General features: G+C 35.9%; 1 protein-coding gene across 2 annotated transcripts; it reads right to left on the bottom strand.

The window, feature by feature from the left end:
* Positions 1 to 2,929: 2,929 nt before the first annotated feature.
* On the bottom strand, positions 2,930 to 15,152 carry LOC132037030 (chloroplast envelope membrane protein). Of its 2 annotated transcripts, XM_059427462.1 has the most exons (7): positions 14,078 to 15,143; positions 13,142 to 13,227; positions 10,825 to 10,998; positions 7,469 to 7,583; positions 6,188 to 6,285; positions 5,596 to 5,731; positions 2,930 to 3,400 (listed from the first exon to the last, which is right to left on the bottom strand). In XM_059427462.1, exons 1-7 carry the CDS (start codon positions 14,780 to 14,782, stop codon positions 3,332 to 3,334), a joined length of 1,383 nt encoding a protein of 460 aa, XP_059283445.1. In that variant the 5' UTR covers positions 14,783 to 15,143; the 3' UTR covers positions 2,930 to 3,331. The 2 variants fall into 2 exon arrangements, with proteins under 2 accessions (XP_059283445.1, XP_059283446.1); XM_059427463.1 differs by lacking the exons at positions 2,930 to 3,400; positions 5,596 to 5,731; positions 6,188 to 6,285 and adding an exon at positions 7,966 to 8,210 and having other exon boundaries at positions 7,465 to 7,583; positions 14,078 to 15,152.
* Positions 15,153 to 15,986: the final 834 nt, after the last annotated feature.

Genomic DNA, 15,986 nt, shown 5'->3' with positions numbered 1-15,986 from the left:
TCTTGACAATAAAAAATATCCGCCAGGAAAGTTGAAGCATACTATTCACATTACTTGCACATGAAATTATTTTATGTTGTTATTGCAACTTTAGGTATCGATCATGTTGATGTAGTGAGTTGGTGACTTACTCCTGTATATAGCTAGCTCGAGTCCAGTTGGTTTGCTTGCTAATCTGATAAGGATAGATTATGAAGTTGGACAAGTATTATCCAAGTGAATTTGGTGATTGCAAGTTTCAAAGTTCGGTTTTTAACTTGGTCAATGCTCAAGAGTGTGGCAGTTGCTTCTCAGCTTGAAGGGAATTAAGGATCTTCCTAGAGTTATGGCTGAGAAATGATTGGTTCAAACTTGATCACTTTGTTCATTTAACATGTGAAGTTGAATTTAAGCAGTGTTGCTACCAATGATCGTTTTACGTATAGAGTTCATCTAAGAATAGATAATAGATAACGTGTTAATTAACATGATATAATGTATGGTCGAAGGAAATTCTTCCACCAAGTTTTCCATGAGATCATCATATTGATCATTAGGAATTTTCAAATTGAGCTAGTACTTTATATCTCCGTATGCATCCCATGTGCGCATGTAACAAATATTATAATTTAGTAAATGGGATTTGGGTGTGTTCGGTACAGATGAAAGCATCTTCCGTTGGTCAGAATATTTGAAAAATATTTTCTTTCCGAAAACAAGTTCCTTAAAAATAATTTCCCTAGTGGAAGTAAGAAACAAGTTCCACAAGTGACAATTCAAATTGATTCTGTCCTCTCCACCCTCAAACACCCCTCATTCCCCTAGCCACAATCCCCACCACCTGACATCTCTACCCTCCTCCCACTTTGTTTAGATTGTATACAAATGCTTTTAGGATTGCTTATATACCAAACACAAGAAAATAAGTAAGAAACCCACTAATTTTCCTAGAAACATTTTTTCATGTTTGATTGATCAAAATAATTTGGATATATTTTTTTTAGGAAAACAAATTCCTTAAAAATGAGAAAATTACTTCCCTAGTGAATGTATGGAAAACAAGTTCGAGAACTGGCATTCCTAATATCCACCCTCCAACATACCCCACCTATCCCCATCCCTCCCACACCCCTAGCCCCTCATGTCAATTTGCCTAGATTATATATAAATACTTTTGGGACAATATTTTTTGTTTATTTTTCAAAGAACAGAAAATAAGTAAGGAGCCTACTTATTTTTCAGGAAAACATTATCTGCGGTAAACATTTTCCTTACCAGACACAACCCGATCCTTCTCCAATGGAGACCATTACATGTATATTGGTTCTCCGGATCATCAATATCTGATAGTGATCGACTAATCAGGAACAATTTAGATTAGACTGTCAAATACTTAGGTTTCATTAGCATGATCTCAAACATGATAAGTCTCTAAACTTGAAAAAAAGCCTTTATCTATTAGACAAACTATCAAATAATAAACATAAACATAATAATGAAAGCAAGAATGCCATGTACCACTCGAAAACCAGTTGATTATAATGTGTTTAGACAATTTCATGATAAATGGCATACCCTATATTCATTACCCAACTCACTAGAAGGAAAGTTCCAAGATATGAAATCCCTACTCTCATCACTAGGAGGAGCAAAATTTTCTTAAAATCACCAAAACTTAAGCGTCACAGAAAGTAGAATGATTTTGTAGCTCAAAGTTTCAGTCATTACCAAGAGGTAATTCAAAGATCAAAGCTTTCTTGAAATCACCAAAACTTATGTAGATCACAGAAAGTAGCATGATTTGTAGCTAAAAGTTCCATCCTTTTCTCTACCAAGCACACCATGGATGTTAACTTTTCATATAGAATCAGGGCATGTTTTTAGCAAATTTCTTGGATGGAAGATAATTAAATTGTTACAGATTTTGAAAACTAACTTCAACTGTATCTATAGTTAAAAATAAAAAAAATAAAAAAATAATAATAATAATAATAAAAGAGCATCAAGGAGCAACATTTTGCATCTAGGAACTTTCTTTACATGTTTCGAAAAGAGCAGCAAAAGTTATGCACATAAATAGCAGAAAATGAGGTCACACTCAAACCCAAGTTATGTATCGCCCATACCCATGTAATCCGTAGATTCACAACAAGAGCAGGGAATAGCTTCTGGATGATAGAGATACCATAGGATTTATTCATCTTAAAGAATGTACAGTAAGCTGTGGGGGATGAACTTGGATGGATCACATTATGAACAACTGAATAAGTTTCATATCCCCATTTATGAACAACCTAAAAGAGGTCAGTTTCTATTTCTCCTTTATGCGATCCTCAGTTCATAAATCATAATGCAAATCATTCAAACAAAAGTAAAGCTGATCTTTTAACATACCGCTCCTACTAATTAAACTGTGCATGTGTGTGTTAATCTTTGTTTCATGAAGTGAGAATGCTTGTAATATAGTTGAGAGATTTGCATATTCTATTCATGAATCTTGATGATTTTAAGTTCATGCACTCTCCTGTGCAAAGCGCTTGCACACATAAGAAACTTAGTCACATAGACAAAGTAGAAGGCACTTACACCTAGTCAAAGGTCACAATTCAATAAAACTCAATTTTTTATTTTGTTTTCAGAATAGACAGCTCTGCTTGGTTTTCTCCATGGAGCACAAATTACAAAAGGCATTGAAACCTCGAAGAAGAAGAATGATGTTTTGCATAATAACCATGCTTGAATCTCAAACTACCAGGTACAACCAAGTTGTAATGTGCCATTACCTTGTGTGACCACACTAAGATACATTTGAAATGCATTTCAAGCTCATAGCCAAAAATATTGGCTAGAGAAATGGTGGTTGAATTTGATCTATGGTTTCTCCGACATTGGTAAGCCTCTTTTTACATGGCCATGCATGCTAGACTCCCATATGAAATCGAAAACACAATTACAACTGAAAGGATGTTTACATATCAATTTTAGATCATAAAAGGAGTTTCCACATGAAGCGCTAAATAGATATGTAAGAGGTGTTTCAAGTTTCTGATAACTTTGTTGTTCAGAATTTGAATATTATTGACAAACAAATGATGGGGGTAACAAATATACCCACAACTCTGATCCAAAATATTCAAGGAATGATGCCACTTTGATGACAAGCTATTCACATTATGAAAAAAAAAAAAAAGGTCCTTTTACACTTTACTCCAATTTCAGGTAAGGAGCCTCTATATGGAAAAGTGGAAAGAAAGGAGAAAAGTATTTGAAATATATAATAATCATGGGACTGATCATATGTTCTACTGTCGATGCTGCTGCAACTGAAACCAAAGATATGGGGAAAGTCTCTCTAATGCCTCGTCATTTCCCGGAAAATATTGGACACTCTAGGTGATAATCTCGGCAAGAACTTAAACAACTGGAAAACAAAAACAGTCTTCTGTTAGAGAATAATAATATGGGTTGCATTGCTTCACTACCATAGAGAAAGTACACATGATAAATGGATTTCTACAAACAACAATTATTAAAACTCAATAAGCAAAAAGAAGCTGACTTATGGTAAAATTATGCCTGAGGATCATGTTTGATATTTTGGAGAGGATGAGTCCTCTCAATCAATCATTTTCTCTTGAAGACAAGTGAACAAATGATTCATCTTTGCTTCAGTCAACTTGCTTTCTCAATCAATATTTTTTCTTTGAAGACGGGCAGAGGAAATTATACTTCTACCTATGTTGCTCGGCTCTCCAAAATATTGCCGCACCCGTGCCAAATCCTCCCAAAATGCACTACTTTAGGAGGATCCGACATGCACACGTCAACATTTTTGAAGTGTTCGGGCAACATAGCTTCTACTAACTTGACTTGCATAAAATATTGTAGTGCCTAGGTATTGAGTTCCTATAAATACTGCAGTGAACAAGAATAGAACTCGTGACCTCAAAGAAAATATGAAACCCCTTAACCATTGATCTAAGCTTCACATTTGTTTTAAGGGGGTTCATTTTGGAATATATACTCATAAAAATCAATTTTAACCTTATATATACATTGAATTTTCCGGCGAAAGTGGTCCAAATGAATCCCCTTCAGCCCACCTAGATCCACCCCTGGTCATGGCACAATATCATTTGCTATCTCTCTATTCAGATTCGTTGTCGTGTAGCTACTCCGTAAGCAGCTGTTTTTTTAGGTATGTTGGAGAATGAACCTTGTGTTGGGAAGAGAAAAAAGTTTTTTTGATATATGAATTATCTATGATACATGTATAGGGAATTGTGCCACCAGGACTTAAAGGTAAGTTCTACAGAGTTGTCGTTAGACCGACACTGTTGTATGGGTGGAGTGTTGGCCACTCAAGAACTCTCATGTCCGGAGGGTGAAAGTTGCGGAAATGAGAATGTTGAGATGGATGTGTGGGTTTACTATGAAAGGCCTCATTAGAAATGAGGATATTAGGGACAAGGAGGGGGTGGCCTCCTTGGCAGACATGATGCGGGAGGCGAGACTGAGATGGTTCGGACATGTTCAAAGGGAAGGCACAGACGCTCCGGTGAGGAGGTGCGAGATGCCGGCGATAGAGGACTGGAGGAGAGGTAGAGGTAGGCCGAAGAAGTATTGGGGAAGTGATCAGACAGGACATGGCAAGTCTTCAGCTTACAGAGGACATGACCCAAAATAAGAGGGTGTGGAGGTCGAGCATTAGGATACAAGGCTAGTAGTGGGATTAGTAGAATTTTCCTTACCGGTAGGACTAGTATTATTTTCGTCATTTTTAATATTTTAATATTCCCGTATATCTTATTCTTAGTTTGCTATTACTACTTGTCATCTCTTCTTCTTTAGTTTTCTTACTTTTCTGATGCTGTTACTACGTATGTTTTCATAATTGTTGTGTTTCTGCTTTACTTAAGCCAAGGGTCTATCGGAAACAACCTCTCTACCTGTCAAGGTAGGGGTAAGGCCTGCGTACGCTCTACCCTCCCAAGACCCCACTTTGTGGGAATACACTGGGTATGTTGTTGTTGTTACATGTATAGGAAATTAATTATGATACATGTATTATTTTAGTTTATTCATGAACTAGGGAAGATAAACTAATATCTAGAATTAAATTAGGTGTATGTACTAGACTATGTACATGCTAGAAGAAACCTATAAATACCTATGTAGTTTAACTATTTTATTTAAGTCAAGTTGAGTGGAACAAAGAAGAAATGTTCGCTCACTTGTCTTCAAGAAAGAATTTGAGTGGTACAGAGTGTTGCTCCTCCCTATATTTCCAACATTTGGTATCAGAGCAAGATTGTCTTGCGAGACCGGTAAAAATTTGGAATTTTCTAAAGGCGAAAGATTTTCTTGAAAGGGTTGAAAACATGTCTTCATTAAATTCCTTTTTACCACCTGTTGCTGTATTTAGAGGAGAAAACTACCACAGCATATAGAGCTTGGAAACTCACTTGTAATTTAAAGAGAAAATATGCTATAGAGAGTAACTTTGACCAAGAAGATAATCCATGAAGGTCAAGGAGGACTTTACAGGTATATGCTTTGTTCACTTTCCAGATTAAAATAGAAAAGAATCCAAGTTATTGGAAAAGTAGCACATACCCAGAGCTTCACACAGGCATCAATTACAACTGGAACCAGGCAGACAAATATGGTTATCACTGATTGATCAACTTCAATACCATAATGCTCCGAAAGGACCTCGAGCAAAGTCTCCCAACCAGATGCGGAGTGATACCTGAACACATTCACCACATTACCCAACATGATGGAGCTCTGGAAGGGTGGCTTCCATTACTTTTAAGAAGTGAGAAATGCTGACAATTTCCAAAGATACAAATAGATAGCCAAAAAAAAAAAAAAAAAGAAATGAATAGGAAAAAGATAAGAGAGTAAAACTAGGATTGGCATCACTAAATGTTGAGGAGATGAGCATAATAATTTTACATCTAGACCTTGCACCTCGTTCTAGTTGAAGTACTTGTTCAACAGAAATTTTAAATTTAATCCTTGAGGAAAGCCCAAAAAAAAGGTGTAGGTTATTTAAACCCTTCGCTTCTGTGAATTCGAAAGTAATGAACGAGAGTTACCTTCTCTTTATAAATTAGCTAACATGGATAGGTGCTATATTTACAGATAAGTTTATTTACAACATTCAATTTGGCCAAAAGCATGAAATAGTATAAAATTTTACCCCAAAAAGATATCAGTAATCAGAATAACCAGAAATGCCTTGCCGGTGTCCGAGACATTATTTAGTATCTTGTAACCAGTAAATTTGAGTAGCTTTACCTGCAGAAATTAATAAGAAAAATTTGTAACTTAGAAACACTAAGACAACTGAGGATGTACACTTTCAGAAACCCTATCCAATTCCGCAAGTAAAATAACAACTATTGAACTAGGGCCACATTTTTAAAGTTAAGATGTCTAAATCTGAATAAATGCTTGACTATTAAGTTATGTCCCTATATTTGGATAGTTAAGACTCTTTGTTTTCTCGGCATCTCAATATGTACAATTTAAATAAAATAAAAATATAAAATTCAAATAAAATAATAGTCCCTTTGTCCCAATTTATGTGAAGGTATTTGACTGGGCATGGAGTTTAAGAATGAAATGAAGACTTTTGAAACTTGTGGTCTAGAATAAGCCATAGATATTTATTTTATAAATCATCTCATTAAGGGTAAAACGGAAAGTTTAAAGTTAAATTATTACTAAATATAGAAAGGTATCATTCTTTTAGGGACTAACTAAAACGGAAAGAGCGTCACATAAATTGGGACGGAAGGAGTAATTAAATATTTTATCCACATAATATTAGAGAAAATCTCAAATTTTTAAATGTTGTTGTAAAAATTGTTTGTTAAATGAAGTACACTCTAAAAGCTAGCAATGGTGGCAGTTGTGGGCGGTGGTGGTCGGTAGTGATAGTTGTGAAGTGGTTATTGTCAGTGGAGGTGGTCGAAATGGTGGTTGTGCAGTGGTGGCTGGTGGTGGTTGTGGTCGTAAATGATGGTTATGCGGTGGTCGCTAGTGGCGGTGCTGGTGGTGGACGTGTTTGGTGCCAGTTGCGGGTAGTAGTGGCTGGCAATGGCATTGGCATTGGTTGGTGGCAGTGGTAAGCAATGGAGGTTGAAAGCGGAAGTAGTATGGCTGACGGTAAAGGTGGTTGGTGGTGGATGCATGATGAAAGTTGGTGTAGTAGTGAATAGAATAGTAGTAAAAGATTACAGGTTACAATAGGTAAGGTACGATCAAGAGCGATATTAGAAAAAAATGGCATTTAAAGAAAACTTCCTTTATTTATCGTAACCAACTTCCTTTATTTATCGTAACCACACCAAGTCCAACCAAGTTTGCATTTCACGTTAACCTCTTTTGCCCAATAACATAGATGATACCAGTATTTTGGCAAACAGATAAATTTTGAAGGAAGAAAGATATTGTTCTGATATTGGGGAGAACTTACTTTACTCTCATTGAAGTACAAAAGAATGAATAGTGAGACCCCAAAAACAAAGTCCGACCATATATTAGCAAATGCCTTGCGATTTTCTAACCTCCACTCATCCCGCAACTCTAACCTGCAATTGCAATGTCTCAGACACAAAAAGAATCACAAATCAATAAAGTCATGTCAGGATCTTAAGTGAGACATGTTTCACTGAAATATTGTTTATTGTTTCATGGAGACAATCAGTTTGTCCACATACGTCGATACATTAGCTCCGCAAAAAAAAAAAAAAAGGTTCATCTTTTTAGCAAAAGAAGATGCTTGGATGTAAGATGTAAAGACAGACTTGACCTAAATATAATATCAACAAACAAGTTGAGGAAAATAGTATGAAGCCCTCTCCAGCTAATAGGCTAACTTAGTCATGTATTTATAGATAAACTGTACAAGTTAGAGTTCAGAATAAAAAAAAAAAAAAAAAAAAAAAAAAAACAAGTTCTATTCTAACATACATGTTACGGGGAGGAATGAACACTCAGCATCCTTTACAAGATCTCTACACTGCAGGTTGTTTCTTTTTTGGTCCAAGCAACCAGAGTCGCCCCAAGGAAAACACAAACCCAAGGTGGAGCAGCGAGTAGCAGACTCTCCAGCAATCCATATCTGAGAAGAGGGTTGAGGAAGATGAGGAACTGGAGTATGATTGCAAGCGATAAGTGGAAGTGCCATCAAGGTATCGAAAGATCCTCTTGACTGCCTGAAGATGACAAGCACGAGGTTGATGAAGAAATTGTGGAAGCATCGTGAACGCAAACTGGAGTCAGGCCATGAAAGAAAGATATATAGAACCCATCCATTTTACGATAGAAGCAAATATTTCACGCAAAGGAGAATGCCAATCTACCTTACTATGAGTGAGAGTTTGGACAGGTTTACCTGATTCAAGTTAACCACTTAAGGATATCAGTAATGTCTTTGCAGTGGACCAACAAGTTGGATTATAACTTGATGCCAAATGTAACAAAGGGTACTCAAGTCTTTCATAGAATATTTGCATTAAACTGATGAGATTAAGTAAGAAATCAACAGTTTTAGATGAACCAAAAAGTGCTAGGTCATCGACATAGATGAGAAGAATGACGATAATCATGAGATTGTTGAAAGAAACGGTTGAGAAAAAAGGTTCACGGCGTTGAAACTATGCATGAGGTTAGTGTTAAACATTTCAGATGATTGAACCTCTTAAATTGCCTCATAAAAGCATTGTCTCGCGACTCCTCATGAAAAAAAGCATTGGGAACGCAAAAGGCCCATGCTCATCGTATGATAGCTTCCCGTCTAGCCTAAGGTACATCTAGGGCTCTCTCCAGCAGATCATGAGAAGGACGGAGGACATACACGTGAAATCTATTGCAGATTGGGCAAGATCATCATCCAGGCTATTATTCCCTGATTGGAGAGAATCTAATATCCTAGAAAAGCAAAAAAGCAAGAGTAATGGCAAGACGAAGCACGAAAATGGAATACTGTTCTATGGCTTTAGCCACATGTGAGCTCATATGGTTGAAGCAACTTCTTCAAGAATTAAAACTCAAAGGACATGAACCACTGATTTGTGACAATCAGGCCACACTGCATATTGCCTCAAATCTTGTATTTCATGAAAGTACAGCACATCAAAGTAGATTGTCATTATATTCACAAGAGATTGAGTTAGGATGCATTGCTAGCTATTTTGTTAACTGTAATCAGTTAGCAGACACCCTTACAAATCTCTTCGAGGCCAAGAATTGATTACATTTTTGGCAATATAGGAGCATACAACATGTACACTCCAGCTTGAGAGGAAGAGTTAAGAATCTAAATATAGAAAGACTTGATCCCTATCCCTGTGTTTATGTAATAAGTGAACATCTAAGGATACAATTATAGGTTTTCCTTTTATGAATTGCTTTTAAACACTATATCAGCCCCTACACTTTGAAAGATTAATCATGGAATTCATTTCCTAATCCTCTTTTTGTCACAAGGAAGGTAGCTTATGATCCAATTTTTCATAGGGTAAAGAAATCCCATACTAGGCAAGGGTTACTATTGTGGTGTAAAGATTGCATCTTCCCAGAATTACAAAAGGAATGGAGGCCTGAAGTAAAAGACATCAAATGACACTTGCAATGTCACGATACTAAGTCAGCATGACCATATTTGAGTCTAAGTGTAAGGACAAGAAAATTGATAATGAATGCGATGTGATTTTAAAACCAAAGAGAACATTGGATTGTCGTGTTCTTTTCCACATGTGATTGAAAAAAATAAAATTGAGCACACATTTTGAACCAATGCATGGCAATCTTTGAATTTATCAAAAGACTCCAATTTTCACGCATTAAACAGAACGTTGTACGATTCAATAAACAAAATGTAGTAAGGGAAAATAGAATTAGAAGGTGCTTGCCAAACATCAGAACTAGATCAATTGACTGAAAAACTGGCAATATCATTAGAAGACTGAAAAGATTATCTGGATTATTTGCCGAATTGATAGACCTTACAAATATTATTTGAAAAAGAACTGCAAAAAATAATCCTTCATTGACTATTATCAGTAAGAAAATTTCCAGAATTTCCCAAATGGTTGTGCTGAAGTGATGAAGAGGTGTTGCAAGATAATGCAATAGCAGATGAGTTGGTCTAGGCAAAAAAAAGAGAATAGAGAGCGTCCGAGTTTCTACAGTGGCGCAACACTTGATTTATCTTCTTGTCCTTGACAAAAAACTATTGGCAGTAAATTTAATACCATGATCATTATTCCAAGTGAAGAGGGTAGTTCTATAGGAAAACCCCCTTTTTGATGTTAGAAATAAAATTTGAGGATCACGGAGGTCTAGAAAAGAAGTGAAGGCATTTCAGTAGAGAAGGAAGAAGAAGGCTATACGGTTGGTTCTGATTTCAAGTTGAAAAGAATAATGTAAAAGCATAGATTGAGTTATTGCATGTATTTTGATGAATCATCCAAGCTGTATTTTAAAGCACGAAGTCAAAACTAAAATACAAATGTCGTCTATTACTACATTTATCAGCTCAAAGAAGAGAACACACAAAGTGGTAGATGTCTTCTAAAGCCCCTTTGTTTTCCTTTTTATACTTGGAATTTGGTTGTTGAATTCAAGATTACCCAATGTGTGTGCAAAAACTTGCTTTCCTTCAAAAATCAGTTGTTTCCTTCATACCAAGTCTTTTAAGATCAGGTGGATAAGTAGGTGAAGAACGTGAAGTAAGACAAGTATGTGAAGGGCAAGGTGTGAACTAAATTTCTTGGAACACTGCAGATTAACATAATTAGAACAGGCATCAGCTGTGGTAAAACTTACGCTTTGTGTCTTAGCTCCAGATACAGCTCCTTTTCAGACAAAGGTGGAGATTTACCAATCTCAACCTCAAAGCGGTAGCGTGCTTGCTCAGTCTTCAGTTCCTTAACCATTTCAAGCTTTTGGTTTCTTCTGACATCGAGCATTTGTGCTGCTAAAGGTACAGTCTTAACATATCTGACCATGACAAATAAGACAGTCAACACAAAGCTTAAATGGGAGTTCCGTTCACACTAGCAACCATCAGCAGGAAAAGTACCTTCTCAAGTAATAAGTACCTGAATAGGAAATAAGCAAGCAAGAGGTGTAATATTTCCATAGAACTATATTGTTGTATTGCCGTTACTCATCCAAAAGTAAAATGTGCTCAAAGATTAAGAAGTCAGCCATGGTAGTGAAGGGATGTATGTTCACAATCTCAAGAAATAAGCTAGAACAACTGTGCTACCAGTCTACTGTCCATGAAGAATTTGTCGCACTATGACGTAGAAACAAGGAAGAGAAAACTTCTTCAAGTAGTTTTGATTAGGAAAATGACATTTGAGTAGGCTTAAAACCATTGGGACAAGTAATAAATGACGTCAAGTAAACCTCCTTTTTTTGGGATAATGATGAAGTAAGCAAAGCTTGCAACAAAAGTTCATGAGAAAGAGCATCAAGGAAGTCATCAGGCTGCCAGAATAAGAATCACAAACTTAATACAACAACACCTCGATCCCAAACAAGTTGAGGTCAGCCACATGATTCCACATTGACCATGCTGCTCCAATTAAGTTCATCGCAAACAAATATAATAATAATAACAACAACAACAACAATAATAATAAGGAGTAGTGCTAGAAGTTCTCTATATTTTCTACTGGTATATAAACTTCAGATAGGACTTAAAGACTCCTAGAAAACATAAAAACTAAAATAAACAAACTAACGTGGCTAAGAGAAAGTCCAAACTAATATGAATCGTATATAGATTTTTTTTCTCCCACTCTGTACTATTTTTTCACTAGGTCTCCGTTGATTCAAACAAATTATAGGTCTTTCGAGACATTTCATTTGATTTTAGGTCTACCTCGTCTCCTTTTAACACAGTCACTCACCATGGTTCTGCATCTACAGCCGGGTGCATCTAGAGGTCGACAATGGACATGAAAAACTCATCTCAAGCAACTTTCTTTCAGTTTATCCTCGATTGTGCTACTTGCACCTTCTGCCGAATGTGGTCATCTCTAATCTCATATGACTCGCACGTCTGTCTTTGTATGCACATTCAGCAACCGTTTACACTAACCGTCCAACATTCACTCCCATATAAGTTACTAGTTTTACGTTGGTTGTGAACCTATTGCAACTCCCCTCCTTTATCTGAGCTTGGGACCTTCGCAAACTCACACAAACTCAATAAGCTAAATAAATGGTATGGAAAGCAAAGGCAGGAGTTATTAGATCATGTAGTTTAGAAATTACTCTTTGTGTTCGTAATAGAATCTAACCGGAAAAGCAAAGGGGACTAGATGGTAAGGCAGACTGTTATATATGGAAAGAGGGTTAGGGAGACAGAAGTCATTTGTATAACTATTTAAATAGTCAAATAGCTTGCCTTAATTATTTATCTGACGATATCAACCAAAAGAAATACTCCTACCCCTAATAAACCAGCACAGTTTTCTTTTTGAGAAGATAAACCAGCACAGTTTTCATTCTGATAATGTTATACATTCCAGCTAGAGATACTCAGAAAAAGACCAATTATAAAATCTTGTTACAAATCCTACATAAGAGCTAACTCAAGCTACATGGACAGCCGAATGCTACCGATAAGATCAGGAGTTACCTTAGCTCCATGAAAACAGAGATCGAATGCTACCGATAAGATCAGGAGTTACCTTAGCTCCATGAAAACAGAGATCTACCATTTTCTGTGAGACATCTTATAAGGGTCTGTGAGACATCTTATAAGGGCATGAATATAAAATATCTTAGATTTGAAAAAACTGATGAAGCAACATTTTTATCCTGCACCAGGACTCGTGATTTTGTTGCCATTGAACTTCTAGAGTTTGAACAAATTTAACTGACATGTTATGGTGCTTTTAGATTCCACTGCAGATCCTCGGGAAATGGTAGCACCTCCTTGGCACATTAAATCAATCATTTATGTAACAGAGAATGGCTCAGTTACCTACAGCGGTTTCAAGGTCTTACCAAAAAGAAACGTAGGGAAACAGTTGATAGTAAAACAAAGTTACATACAGAAGATCAAACATCAATCACTTCAAATATGTAACTGAAAGGCATATAAATGAATCTTAGCAGAAGTTACCTGTCAAGAAATGGCATAAGAACGTAGTCATGAACTACAAAATCCAAAGCCCATGGGACAATTATCAGCACTGCCAAAAACTTAGCCTGCAACATGAAGAGAACAATGGCTCCTAATCAAAAGCTTAAAGAGTACAGTGCAGATGCAATGTTTGGCAAGTTTCAGTGCTGAGAACATGACAATATGAGATATGTTGGATGTTTCTTCATTCATAATCTTTAGAATGAGTCAAGCACAACAAAGAAACAGAAAATAATTTGACTTGCGGAAGCTCCTTAATTCTGGTACCTCCATTATGGTAGCATTAGCTATTACAAAATCCCTTCTTGCGGTTATTGAAAATACTCAACTACCATATGTTCAGTGTACCAGGCAGTGAATTGCAAAAAGCTTTCGCATATGTAATTCTTGGACCTAATTGTTCTACATTCTAATAGGTTTTCACAAAATTTTCACCTAAGCTAAGTTGACGAGAAATTGAACTATAGAGCAGATAGAGATTATAGACACTAAGGGGTCATTTGTTGGGGTGTATTAGGCAGAATAATGCTGGTACTAAATTTTAGTACAATGTTTGGTTGCATATTTAAGTCTAGTACAACTAATACCAGTATTACTTATACACCCTATTCAGTACTATTCTTATACATAGTAAACCACGACATTAAAAATATCAATACTCTTCCTTTTCTAATACACCTTATTCAGTACTATTTACGAATTAGGCAATGCATGTTACTTAATACAACAAACTACACAGTCGATAAATAATAATCCCATCATTACTAATATACCCTAGACAGTACTATTCTTATACACCCTACCAAACGACCCCTAAAAGCTTATGGAGACTAATTTGAGGGGGAAAAAACAAGCTGAGAATGAGAACCAAGTAAATTGTAGAGTACAGCACAACACTAGAATAACTGCACTCACAGAGTTAAGTGAAGCATACTGAAAAATACGATCTTCGTATAGCATATCATCATCTTCCCTGCCGAGTACCATATCCCTCACAGATTTAACCAAACCCCTCCCAGGTATTAATTCATCTTCCTGCATGTTATCTTCAGATTCTCCAATGGTGCCATTGGATTCTTGAACCCATGATGAACCATTACCTAAATCAACAGTTCCATCCACAAGCCAATCATCCCACTTCCTATTCTCCTCATTCTTTATATCTTCTTGTGCTTCCCTTATCTCCATGATTGCTTCGGCTCGTCTCTTCCAAGCTTCAAACTTTTCATTCTCTGATAATTCATCATCATCATCACTACCTAAGCCTTCAGATTCAAGTCCATCAAGCATATCCTCATCTTTAAGTCCCAACCAATTCTCATCATCTTCAAGAAAGAATTTTCTCCACCAACTTTTCTTCTTTGAATGCTTCTTCTTTGCATTTGGAGTAGAACCAAATGATTTCCTCCTACCCCAACTAAAGCAAACAGAATTTTTACCCACAAATACTGAGTTGGGAGAGCTACTTTTCTTGAAAGATAGCAAATTTTGACATAAGACCATTGAAGTGCTCATTAAGTACATATATAATAAGCCACATTTTTCAGACTCATAGGGCAGTAAAAATGTAACACAATTCAAGAAACTGCATATTACTTGTCCAAGAAAACATTGAAGCATTCAGTAAAAAAGCACCCACACTGTGCAAGAGAGCATTGAAGAACTAAGAATAACACTGATAAGATAACCAAGAAATTTAACACCAAAAGCAAGAAAATGAAGAAAAAAAATGGAACCCCAAGTGGGTAAAGGTTTAAGAAAATAGATTTTTTTGACAATGGTTTAAGAGAATAGAGGAACTACTACTGCTCTGCTATTGTTTATGTGGTAATGAAGATAATTTGAAGGTGGAATTGTCAGTATTAGGAAGTAATGGGGCCAATTGTTGTGAAGCGAAAAGGAGTAGTAGCGTAGCGGGAGAAGAATTGGATAACGGATTTTGGTCTGTTGCATATAAGATAAACTTATGCTTTCTTTATCTGTTTGAAATTTTTTCTATCTTTACTTTATTCCAAACAAATTAGGCCGTTTTCTGAAATAGCCACATAATCGTACCTGATATTAGATACCTTTACACCTTCATCCTACGATTTCTTACTATTCCAATTTATGATACTATACTTTTTTTTTATGACATGGGAACCGCAGCCGCTACCCTTCGGATGCGCACGGAATAAACCCAGCTCCTGTGCAATAGTTCGCAAATCACACAGGAGAGATAACTTGCGCTAGACAAGCCCCGTACGACAAGCTCGACCCAGAAGGCAAATCCCCTGCTGTTGTAGGCAGGGGGTTTCGAACCTAAGACATCTATTATGAAAGCCTCATCTTTCAACCAACTGAGACCTTCAATTTATGATACTATAATACTACTACTTCTTTGTCTCGAATCAATTGAAAACAACCCTTAACCTTCACAAAGTAGGGGTAAGGCTGTGTACGCACCACCTTTCAATATGAAAGTTTATTTCACACAGCTTTAATTGATTAACAAAATAAATTCATGTAGTTAATCAAATATATTTTGATACGATATTTTTAACAAGTAATTTTTACTTATTAAATTAGTAATATAAAAGAACACATTCATCTAATTAATTTTGATATGACATTCTGAGTAAGTAATTTTTAACTATTAATTTAATGTTTTCCTCACAATACTTACATAATCGACAAATTAAACTATTATTATAATTTATATTCTCTTAAATCCTTGCATTTTTATTTAAATAAAAAAAGTCTACTTTCACCGATTTGTCATTATTGTAGAAAAAGATATTAATCACGTTAATAATAAAATTATAAAAACTCTTTTATTCGGCCA

This window comes from Lycium ferocissimum, chromosome 11 (genome assembly GCF_029784015.1).
Source record: "Lycium ferocissimum isolate CSIRO_LF1 chromosome 11, AGI_CSIRO_Lferr_CH_V1, whole genome shotgun sequence".
In the NCBI taxonomy this organism is placed as follows: Eukaryota; Viridiplantae; Streptophyta; class Magnoliopsida; order Solanales; family Solanaceae; genus Lycium; species Lycium ferocissimum.
Note: the sequence above shows the minus strand (reverse complement) of the source record. Positions and strands in the feature narration are given on the sequence as shown.

Excerpts from the sequence above, each read along its gene's own strand:
- LOC132037030 (XM_059427462.1), bottom strand. The coding sequence starts at position 14,782 with ATGCTTCAATGTTTTCTTGGACAAGTAATATGCAGTTTCTTGAATTGT. Across the intron at positions 10,999-13,141 it reads CTTATGCCATTTCTTGACAG|ATATGTTAAGACTGTACCTT; the intron begins GTAACTTCTGCT and ends TGTCATGGTCAG. Across the intron at positions 6,286-7,468 it reads TGTACTTCAATGAGAGTAAA|GTAAAGCTACTCAAATTTAC; the intron begins GTAAGTTCTCCC and ends TAATTTCTGCAG.